At 44.5% G+C, this 13,266-nt stretch overlaps 2 protein-coding genes across 4 annotated transcripts in view; one reads left to right on the top strand and one right to left on the bottom strand.

Moving 5' to 3' along the window:
- LOC119651880 (zinc finger protein ush) overlaps nucleotides 1–1,564 on the bottom strand; it is a 139,771-nt gene extending 138,207 nt beyond the window's left edge. For all 3 annotated transcript variants that reach the window (XM_038055696.1, XM_038055698.1, XM_038055697.1), the window contains exon 1: nucleotides 1,200–1,564. In XM_038055696.1, coding sequence (XP_037911624.1) covers nucleotides 1,200–1,242 — 43 coding nt within the window. In that variant the 5' untranslated portion in view covers nucleotides 1,243–1,564. The remainder of the gene's footprint in view (nucleotides 1–1,199) is intronic.
- A 1,241-nt stretch (nucleotides 1,565–2,805) lies between these two features.
- On the top strand, nucleotides 2,806–11,939 carry LOC119652637 (dnaJ homolog shv). Its single transcript, XM_038056885.1, has 3 exons — nucleotides 2,806–3,712; nucleotides 11,563–11,773; nucleotides 11,834–11,939. The coding sequence occupies exons 1-3, from the start codon at nucleotides 2,897–2,899 to the stop codon at nucleotides 11,887–11,889; spliced, it is 1,083 nt and encodes a 360-aa protein (XP_037912813.1). The 5' UTR covers nucleotides 2,806–2,896; the 3' UTR covers nucleotides 11,890–11,939.
- Nucleotides 11,940–13,266: the final 1,327 nt, after the last annotated feature.

Genomic DNA, 13,266 nt, shown 5'->3' with positions numbered 1-13,266 from the left:
AGCAAAAGATTTAGCGGAATTCAACCTCTTAAACGTAACGTTCTTTGGGAAGGAGTAGATCTCGCCTTCGATCAGGGATTAAGACTGGGTGTTTCCAGCTAGGCAGCAGTAGAACGGGCGTACACGGCGTGCCCTGAGCTGCCAACAAAAGGCCAACCAATTCCATTTAATGGCAGCACTCGCAGTCCAAGTTTTATGGAGCGCTTCGTCGTTAAAAGCATAACCAGATAAGAATCATGGAAATTAATCTCCGATGTAGATACTGCCTTAGCCTTTCAATAATAAAATTTCGCCTTATCTATGCGTGAACGGCGACAAGGCGACACGATTGGATCAAGCGCTCCATCAGCATTCAAAACAATGGTCGTGAGTGCCGGCATAATAATAACGCTCGTAGCGCGGCTCAGATATTATCAGCGGAGCACACACATATGGAACCAAGCGCTCATATATGCTCGGCCGTCCCAAATGGCGTGAACGCGCTGCTACAATTGTACATTGAATTGTTTCGAAAACAAAGTGAAATATCTCCACGGTGTGCACGAGCGTCGCGGTCGCAAGCAGGCAGGCACGGCAATAAGACAGAAACCAGTCGTTTATCGTCCGAATCCAGGAAATGGCAAGCGATAAGGTGAAGCGAGTTACGGTGGTTTCTAGTTACATGCCGGACAATGCTGGTAGGTGAATTTATGTATGTCGGGGCCCGCAACAAGCGAGCGACGACAGCCCCCACGTAAAGGCGCAAAATCAATATGATAACGAACACACCGACACCAAGGACTGGCCTGCCTGCCTGCCAGGGCTATCGGCCGCCACTGGGAGCGGATCTCGCTTGGGCCGGGGATGAGCTGCAGACTCTGGCAGCAGAATTTGGCGTCCCGGCCCAAGCCTCGCACAGCACAATGACTTACATTTCACACATGGACACGGCAAGCAGGGCCACCAGCGCTTAGTCACATTCCAAACAAAGTCAAAAACAGAAACGCTGGTAATTAGCATATTAAGCGCTGATCTTTATCGGAAGTGTCGCAGCCGCCTTGCCCGCTTCAGCGTGAGTTATGATGTCAGAGCCGCGGCCTGGCTGCTCCCCCTGGCTGCAGCCCAGCCCGACTCCGCACTGCAAGTGGCCAATCCCAGGAGCAAGGAACTCGCAGGCAAATCATGTTTTACATTTGTAAGTGTCAAAAAAATCAACATACTTTTCAGCAGAGGCTTCGGGTTCGACTGCTTCCGCCTAGACATTGTTGTTGCTGCTGTCGACAAGCAATAATTCTCCGTTTGGCATTTAATTCCCACAAATCTTTGCACAAATTCACTACACGTCCGAGGACAACTGTTGCAAATAACGTCATTAAAACAACGCTTAATCCGATATCGTATCACCAGCGCGTTTACACTTTGATTATTGCACAAAACTTTCTGCGAGACACAACAACATTTTTTTTGTTTACCATTTACCTCCTCTAATTTGACAACTAATGATCCGTCATTTACACGAGACACCGCGAAATCATACTCCTACTGAGAATTTAAACCGCTAATCGAACGGCAGACACTGCATGACTGAACAATTGCGACAGAAAAATGAAAGGTGCTTGATGGATCCGAGGAGGAATAACATTCAGCGCGAATGTCAAATGGCTGAATTGAGGGTTGCGCATGAGAATGTGCTGTTGGGTGGGCGTATGATGGGGGAAATTTTTGAAAATTCTCAGATTGGAATGATTTAAACGTTTTTTTTTTTTCAATTAAGTGAATTTATATCATTTAATCATTTAATTTTCAATCATTGCAATTAGCATTTGCTTCGTCGGAGAAGCTCAAAGCATTGGGGAGTGAATGTTTTGAATGGTTTCCTTGTCAAAGTTTAATTATTATATTATATTTGGTTTGAATTTCATCATTTTTGGGGAAATTGAGTGAAAATTGAGATGTTATTTAAAGGTATCCAGGATCAGGACATTTACAATATCGTCGCTATTGAAATCAAACCTAGAAATGTTTTTTGATTTGCAGGGGTAGGTAGGTAGGTAGGTATCGTGGCCGTTCCGAGGAGCCCAATTAGCGCTTTGGTGCGCCGTTTTGATGCCACAAACTCCTAAGACCGTGACTGTTATTATGGGAGCAGCGAAGCAGAGTCCAGCCAGCTTGGATCTTTAGAGCCAGCCCGTAGCATTCACGAAGGAAAGCAGCTCTCCCACCCTGCAGCTAAAGATCTCTCCGAGGTCCCCAAAGAATGGTTTACCCAGTATCCGCAGCCTGACTCTAGTCAAAGCTGAACAATCGCAGTTTCCCTTCCTTCTGTAGGATATGCCGAGCCTAGAGGCCCCGTGCAGACCGCCGTAATCTTGAATTGATTTGATTTGCAGAATTTGAACATTTTTTTAATTATTTATTTAAATATAATTTTATAGATCTTCAATACGGTCCCACTTGAAGCGAAACCCCCTCTTGCAATTCATTCTAATCCTTTTTTTAGTGTGAAAACAAATATTTAGTTTTCCAATTTGGAAATTATGTTTGAAAGGAAATTGTGCAAAAATCCTTAAAAAAAAAAAGAAATCAAATTAGATTTAATGAAAACGGAACGGGCTTCCTATATAAATCCTGGGCCAAGTGCCTGAAAAACATATTTTAGTTAATTTTAAGTTTCATTTTAAGGTTTCCGTTTCCTTTATGGAGCAACCGTTGGTATTGTGCACAATCGTTTTGGTACCATTCTGAATCAGACGCTGATGTATAGATTCCCAAGTATTCCAATCAATGCACAATCATGCTCTTTCTTTTACCCATAACAAGAAGAAGCACGCAGTAAAGCTGTCAAAATCCTCCAGCCAATTGGCATTCAGCACGCAAGTTCCCGAAAATATAGATCTTTCTTGTGGATAATAATTAAATGTATTTGAAGAAGACTTTCAAAATGAGAAGTCTGCTTTTGATTAGCCTCCTAAACATATTTTTGTTAAGTTTATGTCACGCTGGACGTGACTTTTATTCAATTCTGAACGTAAAAAAGTCGGCATCGGTGAACGACATCAAGAAAGCATATCGGAAACTGGCGAAGGAACTCCATCCCGACAAAAACAAGGATGATCCGGACGCATCGCAGAAATTCCAAGATCTGGGCGCAGCGTACGAGGTGCTGTCGGATACGGACAAGCGGAAAATGTACGACAGATGCGGCGAGGAGTGCTTGAAGCGTGACGGCATGATGGACAACAGTGACCCGTTTTCCAGCTTTTTCGGGGACTTTGGTTTCCATTTCGGTGGCAATGACGGCGGCCACCATGACACACCGCGCGGCGGAAATATCGTAATGAACTTGCACGTAACCCTGGAGGAGTTGTACACAGGGAACTTTGTGGAAATCACGCGGAACAAGCCAGTGCTGAAGCCAGCGCCGGGCACGCGGAAATGCAATTGTCGACAAGAAATGGTGACGCGTAACTTGGGTCCGGGCCGATTCCAGATGATTCAACAGACTGTCTGCGATGAGTGCCCCAACATGAAGCTAGTCAACGAGGAACGGACGCTGGAGGTAGAGATCGAGCCGGGAATGAAGGATGGCCAGGAGACGAGGTTCGTAGCGGAAGGAGAACCTCACTTCGATGGGGATCCAGGCGACCTGGTGATTGTGGTGAAGACCATGCCGCACAGTAGATTCGAGCGCAGAGGCGATGATTTGTATACAAATGTAACGATTAGCCTGCAGGTAAGTGAATTACTCCGAAAAAGTTTCCTCCTGCACCCTCTATTTTTCAGTCGTCAGAATCTCGCGGTTTCTTTACTATTTTTCGGCCATCTGATGTCTGCCATTTAATTGAAAGTCACGCCCCTTAGTAGATTTCGCTTATGACCATTTTCCGATAGGCATTCAGGTCAGTAGCAAAATTTTCCTCTATCAATCCGGCAACCTGCGCTCATTTTTTGTATTCCCCGTTGATTGCTTTGGTAGAAGTACAGTAGCCGCTCGAAAATTAGAAACCTTGGAAATTGCTTTGAACTAGCGTTACCTTAGTAAGCCTGGTGTCCATTTCTCAGCGCAGCATTGTTCTAACATTTGCTGTCCATAGAAAACTCCTCTGTATCTGCGTGAAGGTGCCAATGGATCCCATCCCAACTTCCACGAGAAAAAAGATTCAAAGTCAGCGAATCGTACGTTCCCAACCGCGAACCTAAGTTGCTCATAAGACGCGGAAAGAGGTGGTTGCTCCTGAAGACCGATAACATACACCTGCTTCCTGAGTGTATGTTATCTTCCTGCACCAGCAGCCACCTTCCTTGAGTCTCTTCCTTTGAACTTGTAAATCGTATTACTTTCCTGGCAACGAGGGTAACGGGAAACACTGACACGACCACTATCACTACCGGTTCTGAGACAGCACGGTAGACAGACACACCCCCAAGACCTCGTGTCTTTATATTTGCACAAGACGCTTATGATACACTTCCAAGTCATGGGTCAAACAAAGGTAATTTAACGACATGGGACGGGATTTCCTTTGTAGTCAAAATGACTTCTTCGGTTTCTCCCAGCGCAAGGCTGAAATCATGAGCCTAAGTTAGATGTGTTACCTCCGGTATGATTTTTACCCCCTCTGGCCCTCCAGCGTCTCAAAGAGCAGGAGCGCTCCCTCAGATAATTTCTTAATATGTGTAAATGTTAACGTTCAAATGTTATGAGAAGCCGTCATCAACAGCTCTGCGGCTCAGCTCGATGGATAGCATCCACGATCTCCATGACAACATTCACTGTGGATCTTTCTGCTAGGGATAAGTCCCTGGCAGCACATATCACTTGCGCGAATCTACTCTTCATGATCAGTGTGTAGACGGCAAACGGCAACTAAGAGTCTCCTTTGCCTTAGTTGATCTGCATCAGTCAGCCTTGATACTTCCCACCGACATGAAGATCCTGGGGGTTTAACGTGAGTACCTGTCGTGTAGGCATAATCCCATGGTCCTCTTCCTTATACTTACTACAGGCTCAGCATTCATACCAATGGATGCAAGGCCTACCTAACACCTCTACCGCAACTAAAAGGTACGAGTTGTGCAGCGCAACTCCACCCTTGAAAGGAAGGATTGCCTCTTCCAGATCGTTCATGTTGAAAAGTGTGCAATCCTCGGCATTATCCACGCGCTGATCGCCATTAAGTTAAAAGTGTTTCGGCAAAAGTTGGATCCTTCGAGTGACCCGGTTTAAACTCCTCATCCTCACGGTTTTTCATCAACCTCGTCGACTAGTTCATACCCAGCAGTATTATGGTTGTCATTTACGCCTTGGTGGGGTATAGCGCGTTTACCACGCCTATGTACCTTTTTGGAAACCACTATTCACGTTTCCTATCGCGTTATATTATTTTCTGATGGCTGCGTCTTCTTACCCCGACGGTTCAATCGAGAAAAGAGGAAGTTCACGCGCCAGCCGTGGCGGCGGCAATACAATGCGTCGGCAGAGGCGAATTCACCACGGCAATGCAGTCGTGGTTCATACCTCCGATGTGCTGCCACATCACTTCGCACGGGTTCAACGGAGGAGCCCGGGCCGTGATACCGCCAATGGGGCTACTGGCCGAACTTGACGCTTCGCCGGCGCTTTTTTGGAGCGTCTACCGGTTCGCGTGAAGATCTTCAGTCCCGACAAGGAGACCCATTTGAGCCCGCCCGAACGTCGAGCTTTAAAGAGTGCTCCCGTCGCACCAGGACTTTAAACGGGTCCTCGTATAGTGAGTACAGTGGCCTCGGAGGAGCGTCCACCCGAATGAGGATCTGTGAGCATGTCTCGAGGTCCCTGGGAGTCTCGACCTCCGGCGTCGTTTGTCGGAAAGGTGGAGTCCGGCCGCAGTTTCGCAGGCGTGTCCCTGTGGCGCAGTATGCTAGAATCGCTTAACCTTGCTCTGATATTGAGCACAAGGTCAGCAGACGAAAGGCAAGGACTGCGACCACGACGGAATGCCGCGAGTCATCAAGGCGGCTTTTAGTGTCCGATGCCAACGTTCCAGCAACACATTGAACTACGAATGGTATGCAGTGGGCCTATGACGTTTGAAACCAAACAGCTTGTCTAACTCCGAGAAAAGAGTGGACTCAAAGTACATTCTCTGGTCCCTGATGATTACGGCTGGCACATCAAAGCGCGGGATCCATTCTCGACAGAGGGCTTCGACACATGATTGTGCCGTAATGTCAGTCGGAGGTATTGCTTCAGGCCGCCGTGCAACCCTGTCGATGATTGTGAGGCAATACTTGCATTCGTGCGAGTCTCGCAAAGGGTCAGTGATGTCGAGGTGGATGATGTGGAAGCGCTTGGTCGACCGAGGAAATACGCCTACTTCTTTTTTAAAGTTTTGTGTAAAACAAAACCTTAATAGTATATTACTATAATTTTTAGTAATTTGCTGCAAAACCCCGTTTAGTTCATCTTAGCACGAGATTTTGCAACGATGTAGGCTATAATATAGAGCATGGTCCTACTAAGTTTGGCGGAAATCGCACCATTAGTAACAAAGTTATCATGGATCAAAGTTGTCGCTTCTTTGCAAATTCAAGACTTTGAATGTCAACATCACCCGAAAGTGGATATTCTCACATAATATATGCATATATCACGTGCTACGTACTAATGGGACAAATGCACACCCAAATGTCTTTATAAAAGAAATACACAAAACCTTTCATACCTGAAATGTCCAGATTCCGGTTTCCCGACTTGTTTAACTGCTTATTGATTTTACATTCTGGCCCGCGATGCACTGTCTGGCCCAAGAGTTTATGTCCTTGTTCATGGGCAGCCAGAAATATTTATCAGTTACTAACCGGTTTGTCGTCCTGATACTTGGGCGCGCCAAATCGTGTACTGCGTGAAATACTTCCTTGCGAAAATTAACCGGAATAAATAGCCTAAGTCATTTGTCTGAAGTTTCGCAGAGCAAGCCGAAGATAGGAAACTCCTTGAACTTGTATGTGGAGTTTGCCCTCAGGCTCTGAAGTTCTGCGCCTCGGCGATTGCCGTTTAATCGACCGCGGCGCCGATTGTGACCTCCGACATTCGTGACAAAGCGTCAGCAACGAGGTTGTCTTTTCCAGACATGTGTTGGATGTTGGGAGTAAACTGGCTGATGAAGTTCAATTACGGAAGTTAGCGAAGAGACGCTTTGTCAGCCTTCTGTTTAAGCGCGAAAATAAGGGGCTGTGGTCCGTGAACACGATGAACGGCCTGCCCTCAAGGGAGAAACGAAAGTATTTAATGGAGAGGTACGCGGCGAGTAGCTCACGATCGCCGGCGCTGTAACTACGCTGAGCTGAGTTGAGTTGTTTTGCAAAGAAACTCAACGGTTGCCAGGTTTGATTCATCCCTTGGTGAAGAGCGACGCCTACCGCTGTGTCTGAGTCATCGACGAACACAGTTGCATCTGGCCGAGAAAATGCCGGTAGTGTAGCATCAACAAGCTGTTGTTTGACCGTTTCAAATACCTATACGGCCTCAATAGACCACGCAACCTCGCGGGATTCTTTGGTTTTGGATCCAAACAAATAAACGTTGAGAATAGCTTAGTGATGAGAGGCCTTGGGCAAGAAACAACGATAGAAGTTTAACATGCCCAAGAACCTTCGCAGATCCTTCGCCGTGGTTGGCCTTCAACCTTGTCTGGGTCTGGTTGAATTCCGTCAAGGGTAATCATCTGGCCGAGAAATTTCAAGCGCGTTTGTAGAAATTTCCATTTTGCAACATTTAGAACGAGCCTGGCCTCAAGAAGACGTTGAAAAATGCACTCAATGTAGTCCAAATGCTCAGATTCGGAAGAAGAGTCGACCAAAACATCATCCATGCAAACGAAACAGAAGCTTAAGTCACGTAGGACAGAGTGTATGAATCTCTGAAATGTTCGCAGCGTTACACAAGCCGAATGTCATCCGGGCGAATTCAAAGAGCCCGAAAGGTGTCCAGATATCCGTTTTCCGTAAGTCTTCGGGAGCAACAGGGATTTGATGATACGCCAAAGGATCGTAGATGGTTAGGCTTCTCAGCTGAGTTACTACAATTCAGAGTGGACACTTTATACGCCCCCTTTTTAGTTGCGCTTCCTTTAGCGAAGCCAGGGAGACTCTCTTGAGGATACTTCCGACGTCGGGGCTTAAATAGTGGACTTCGAAGGGATTTTCGTGAGGTGACTACAGATGCATCCGTTCTAATTAGGACAGGCACGCAGGAGTCGAGATCGGCCAGGTTTTTTGTGTGGTTGGCGGGTGCTGGTAGCTTCATCTTCCGCAATGCGTCCCGGAGCAGATGCAACAATCCGGTGGTGTTAAGACCCGGTCTAACGTTTAGTACAGAATCACTGGGAGGTCGGAGGTTCCCCCCGTATAACAGCTCTGCGAGATTTGAAGCACATTCTTCGTAATTGGCTGTCACGGGGCCAACATCTAACCATCGTCCTGTAACATCTTTCAAGCATTCCATTAGGATGACGGTGACGCGCGGATGCCCGGTGACGTTTAAAGCCGAGAAGTTTATCCAGCTCCGAGAAAAGGAAGGACTCAAACTAAAACACTAAAGGGTGAAATCCAATCTCGACAGAGGGCCTCGGCACAAGATTGTGGAGAAATGTCTTTCAAAGATATTGTCTCAAACCACCGCGTGGGCGTATCGATGATTGTGCGGCAATATCTGAAACCAAGTACGAGTCTCGCAAATGGCCAATTAAATCGATGTGGGTTTTACGCCTACCTCTTTCCTCACATGTTTTGTAGTCTTGTTATTGCTGAGGGAATATCAGAAGTGTAACTTCCATCAGCTCTTGCTCGATGGTTTCAAAGTCCTGGACAGCCTCTGGGGACCACGTAATCAGGCAGGAACCTTTGGTCTTCGGCCCAGACAAATAAGCGTTAAGAATCGATTCAAGATGGGCGAACTTGGCCCAAAAAACGATGGTAAAAGTTTAAGATGTCTAAGAACCTTCTCATATCCTAAACTGTTTTCGGGAGCAGGAAGCTCAAAATCCATTGTACGGGTCCGATTGGATGCCTTCGCCATCTGCGAGAGTTAAAATTTGCATTTCTAAATGTTGAGAACTATATCGGTCTCAAGGAGATGTTGAAAAACGCATTGGAATTGCTCTAAATGTTCATCGAACGACACGACCAGAACATGGTCTAAATAAACGAAACAAAAGTGAAAGTTTCGCAGCACAGAGTGGAAGCATCTCTGAAAGGTTTGCGCCGCGTTGCACAGTCCAAAAGTCATCCTAGTGAAGAAGAGTCTGAAAGGATGTCTACATTGATTTGATGATATGCCTTGACTAAGTCTACGGTAGTTCGCTATAGAGTGCGCGAAATCTTGTGAGCATTCAGAAATTTGTAACCGCCACAAAGTCTCTAGGCTAATAGGTTTAGGGACCATGTACCAAACTAAGGACAACAATCCGGTCCGTGTTATTTCGTCGTTTAAAACAACTTACCCACACAACCTTGATGGCTTGAATCTGTCGTGGTTCTGGCTGCCAGGCGTTTTTATCAGAGATTTCAATCGCCAGAATCGTCCCGAAAATTTTCGAAGAGACCGCCGTCCACAGCGGCGCACTTAACTCGGTTCATATTACTATCTCCTACCAAAATGTGAAAGCCTTCAGGGCTAAGCTGTTAGAATTGCGGATGTCGATCTAGTTTTTTCCAACATTTATCCCTTTCGTTTCTTAGTATCTCGCGGTAATTGTGCTTATCTTAAAATTAATGTTCACGATCCCCCTCTTGAAGTCGACTTCTGTGCTAATCGACCATCGTACAACCGATACATAAGGTTCCAAAACGCTACTTCCACAAAGTCGACTTTCTGGCCATAATAAATTTGTTAGCTCAGTTGATTGGACCGTAGTTCTCCATAATTTGCCATGCAACCAGGTTGTCTCAACATTTTATGATACCTTGGAAAAACTGCTTCCATGTTTTGTTCCCATCTCGTGCCATAAGTGCCGTAAATACCCAGGTTAGTTTACAGTAGAAATTCGTGATGCCTTATCTGCGAAACACGGTTTTCGACTCGCACAGGCAGTGCAGTTGATCTTGCCAACTTTAAAGTCCTACGTTCATCCACAAAGAACTTAATTAGGAACGCTCTCATGTCAGGATTGCCCGCTCTCCGACTGCTCCCGCCGTAGCCAATATAAAATTCGATGATTGTGTTTCACTCCCCCCGTATGTGAGCTTCTTCGAATTTATTTCTCACCAGTTTCTACATCTACCGCACCTTTTCACCCTTCTTCCGATAAATTCGATATTCTTTCATGCTATGCCTCTCTCGTTCCTCTTCTGTTTCTTGTCATTACCGAATTTCTTATCGGCAATTTAGATATTAATGGCGATTGTGGTCCTAACGATTTTCTTAATATTTTTAAAAAAGAAATGTAAACGGATTTGCGGGCTCGCAATTGGGGCACTGGCTTTCCGGAACTGTTAGTGTACTTTTTTTCCTAATAGGCGCCTACTGATTCCCGTAATCTCTTGTCTGGTGCAGGTAGAGCACAGACCTATTTTTCTTCTTGCGACTTATTATAAAAGCCCTTAAAGACTCTCTTCATTTTTTTGATAAATGGGTGCACGTTGCGCTTATCGTTGATGAATTCGGACAACTCAACTATTTTTGCACCACGCTGTAGGAAGCGATCAAAGAGTTACTCCTTTTATATAGTTCTTTACCATTGGTATTCACTAAACTTTCTTCCGCCGTATATTTTATTATCTTTGGCATTGGCGAAGATCACAGAGTCCACGAGCTTCTTCTGAATAGGTCTTTCTCTTGGTCCTGAAGTACCTCCTGCTGTCGAACCTCCTGAAAAAATGCGGTGAATGTTTCTTCCATGTTTGTCGTCCAACCATCTGCTTTCAATTCACCTTCGGGTTTGTTACTGGTGTTCTCGGTAAGGTGATATTTCGCTTGAATATCTTATTCAAACCTAAAACATTTGTAGCACTAGATGTCACGCTGGGCAAGTTTTTAATCATTTTAACCGCAGTCGGGGGATATCGTCAACGGCGAGCCTCTTGGCCACTCCACAAAAAATGCCGGTACTGGGGTTCTGAAGCTGGTCAGAAATCGGCTCCTATGTCAAGAGAACGCACCTTGCAGTAGAAGTTAGAAGCAATTCGACGCCAGATTCACGTTTGCTACCACTTGGCTTTCCAGAGCACAAAAGCACATTGCCGCAAGAGGGAGAGGTGTACTCTCCAGAGTTCCACCATCTTACTTTGCTTAGGTCCAGAATGTACAGCTTATATCGCTGGAATTCCCGTTGGAGAAAGTCTCTTGTCTTACGACAAGCAGGGAAGACTTTAAGTGTATTCTTAAGCCCCAATTCACATACACATTCAACAATAACAAATTTGCGGATGTCTATACTCACAAAGAAATGATCAGGAAACACACCTGCCAATATGAGAGTCGTGAAGGTTTTTCTGAAAAATTGTTCAACCTAACTTTACAAATCTCCTCTAAATTTCCACCTTTTACATTTTTACTTTTTATAACTTTTAAACAATTTCTTAACAATATCACTTTTTTCACAGGACGCTCTCGTGGGATTCTCCATGAAAATTGAACATCTTGACGGCCATAAAGTCGATGTTGTACGCGACAAAATTACATGGCCCGGTGCGCGTATTCGTAAGAAGGGCGAGGGAATGCCCAACTATGAAAATAATAACCTTCACGGTACTTTGTACATCACCTTCGATGTAGAATTTCCAAAGAAAGAATTGTCAGAGGAGGAGAAAGAAGGTAAAACTATATTTTCAAAGCCTTTTTTAAACACGCATAATTAATGTTCTTTTTTTGCAGAAATCCGAAAAATATTGGATCAATCGTCAGTAAATAAAATATACAATGGGCTCTAGGATACAATTTATGAAATTTAATTTATAATAAATTCCTTCTTTATATAGAATGAAGTGTGTTTGCTGATTTGTAAACTCTTTAGCACTGAATACTCTGACGGTGTTGTATGAGGTGCATGTAGGAAAATTGACACTGTACTCGTGTAAATAGATTTTATCTCCTAATTAGTTGGTGTTATTCATTATGCTATCAATGTGTTCGCATCTCTTTCCATAAAGTCTTTACAGAGATCCCCAAATATACTCAACTCACATGTAGTTAGTATACAATGCTTCCTTTTAATTTTGAAAGTAGAATTAATTTTTTCGGTTTATTTATTGTTCCTTTACGCTCGGAAACCAGTGAACATATCTCACCTAAATTTCTGGATGTGTGCCATTTATGTATAGATTGTCCCAAATCATGTGTTTTTGTGAATCTTAACTATTAATCTAAAAATTATGTGTTGTTTTTGGAGTGTTGGAGTTTCCAAAAGTGAGTTAACAGCTTGATAGTTGAAAACTATCGAGTTATCAACCGCTTTGTGTCAAGAAAATTGGAATACATCAATCAAGAAATTATTAAGAAGAAAATTGACGATAGGTGACCCACTGGTGAGTTCTCAACCTCGTTCCATACTTCTTTAGTTGTGATTGTCTGCAGTCTATGTTCGAAAATAAGAATTTTACGTAGAATTTGTCTTATTTTTTATTCAGTAGAATTATTTATCCGTTTTTTTTTTGTTTCCGGATATAACACCTTTCCTTTGGTTCTTTTTTGAGGAACGGTTGGAAGCCCAGGTCTTCAAGTGTGACAACACAAATTCGACTTGATGAGTGCTTCTTTTGTAAACTGCGAATAAAACTTCCAATTAGTGCCCCGGTATTTTCTTTAGCCTTCGTTTCGTTTACAGGCGGGGTCGGTTCGTCCTAATCGGTTGCGCCATATTCTATCAAATACCCGGCCGAACTATTAGTCCGACTTCGATGTTAGACCAATCTTGGCGAGTCAATCCGAGTTAGTGCGAATTATATAACTGTACGATCGAAGACGCCTCTTTTGCAATTTTTCCACAGTCGGTACACCTTCCTATCGATCGTGGACATCCTCACTTCGGATATGATCAAGACGTATTACGCCACTAGTCCAACGCAACATCTTCGTCTCTATTATTGCAAAACGCCGTTCGTTGTCTTTTAAGGTGGACAAGGCGGACGATATTGAGTATATTTTAGACTTGAGAACACCAATTGTGGATCGCTACACATCCACTTTGCACCAATGCGTCAAGCAAAATTTATAACGCAATTTTCCATTGCGCATGCATTGATCCGAGCTATTTAAATCGCCCAGTTCCGCGCAGATCACTGCCACTAACAGTGACAACCTGTTTCATG

The sequence above is a fragment of the Hermetia illucens genome, chromosome 3, assembly GCF_905115235.1.
Source record: "Hermetia illucens chromosome 3, iHerIll2.2.curated.20191125, whole genome shotgun sequence".
NCBI lineage: Eukaryota > Metazoa > Arthropoda > Insecta > Diptera > Stratiomyidae > Hermetia > Hermetia illucens.
Note: the sequence above shows the minus strand (reverse complement) of the source record. Positions and strands in the feature narration are given on the sequence as shown.

What these genes read in the sequence shown, in the direction of transcription:
- LOC119652637 (XM_038056885.1), top strand. Translation starts at nt 2,897, where the DNA reads ATGTATTTGAAGAAGACTTTCAAAATGAGAAGTCTGCTTTTGATTAGC. An exon ending in ATGTAACGATTAGCCTGCAG is followed by an intron (nt 3,713 to 11,562) that starts GTAAGTGAATTA and finishes CTTTTTTCACAG; the next exon opens with GACGCTCTCGTGGGATTCTC. An exon ending in GTCAGAGGAGGAGAAAGAAG is followed by an intron (nt 11,774 to 11,833) that starts GTAAAACTATAT and finishes CTTTTTTTGCAG; the next exon opens with AAATCCGAAAAATATTGGAT.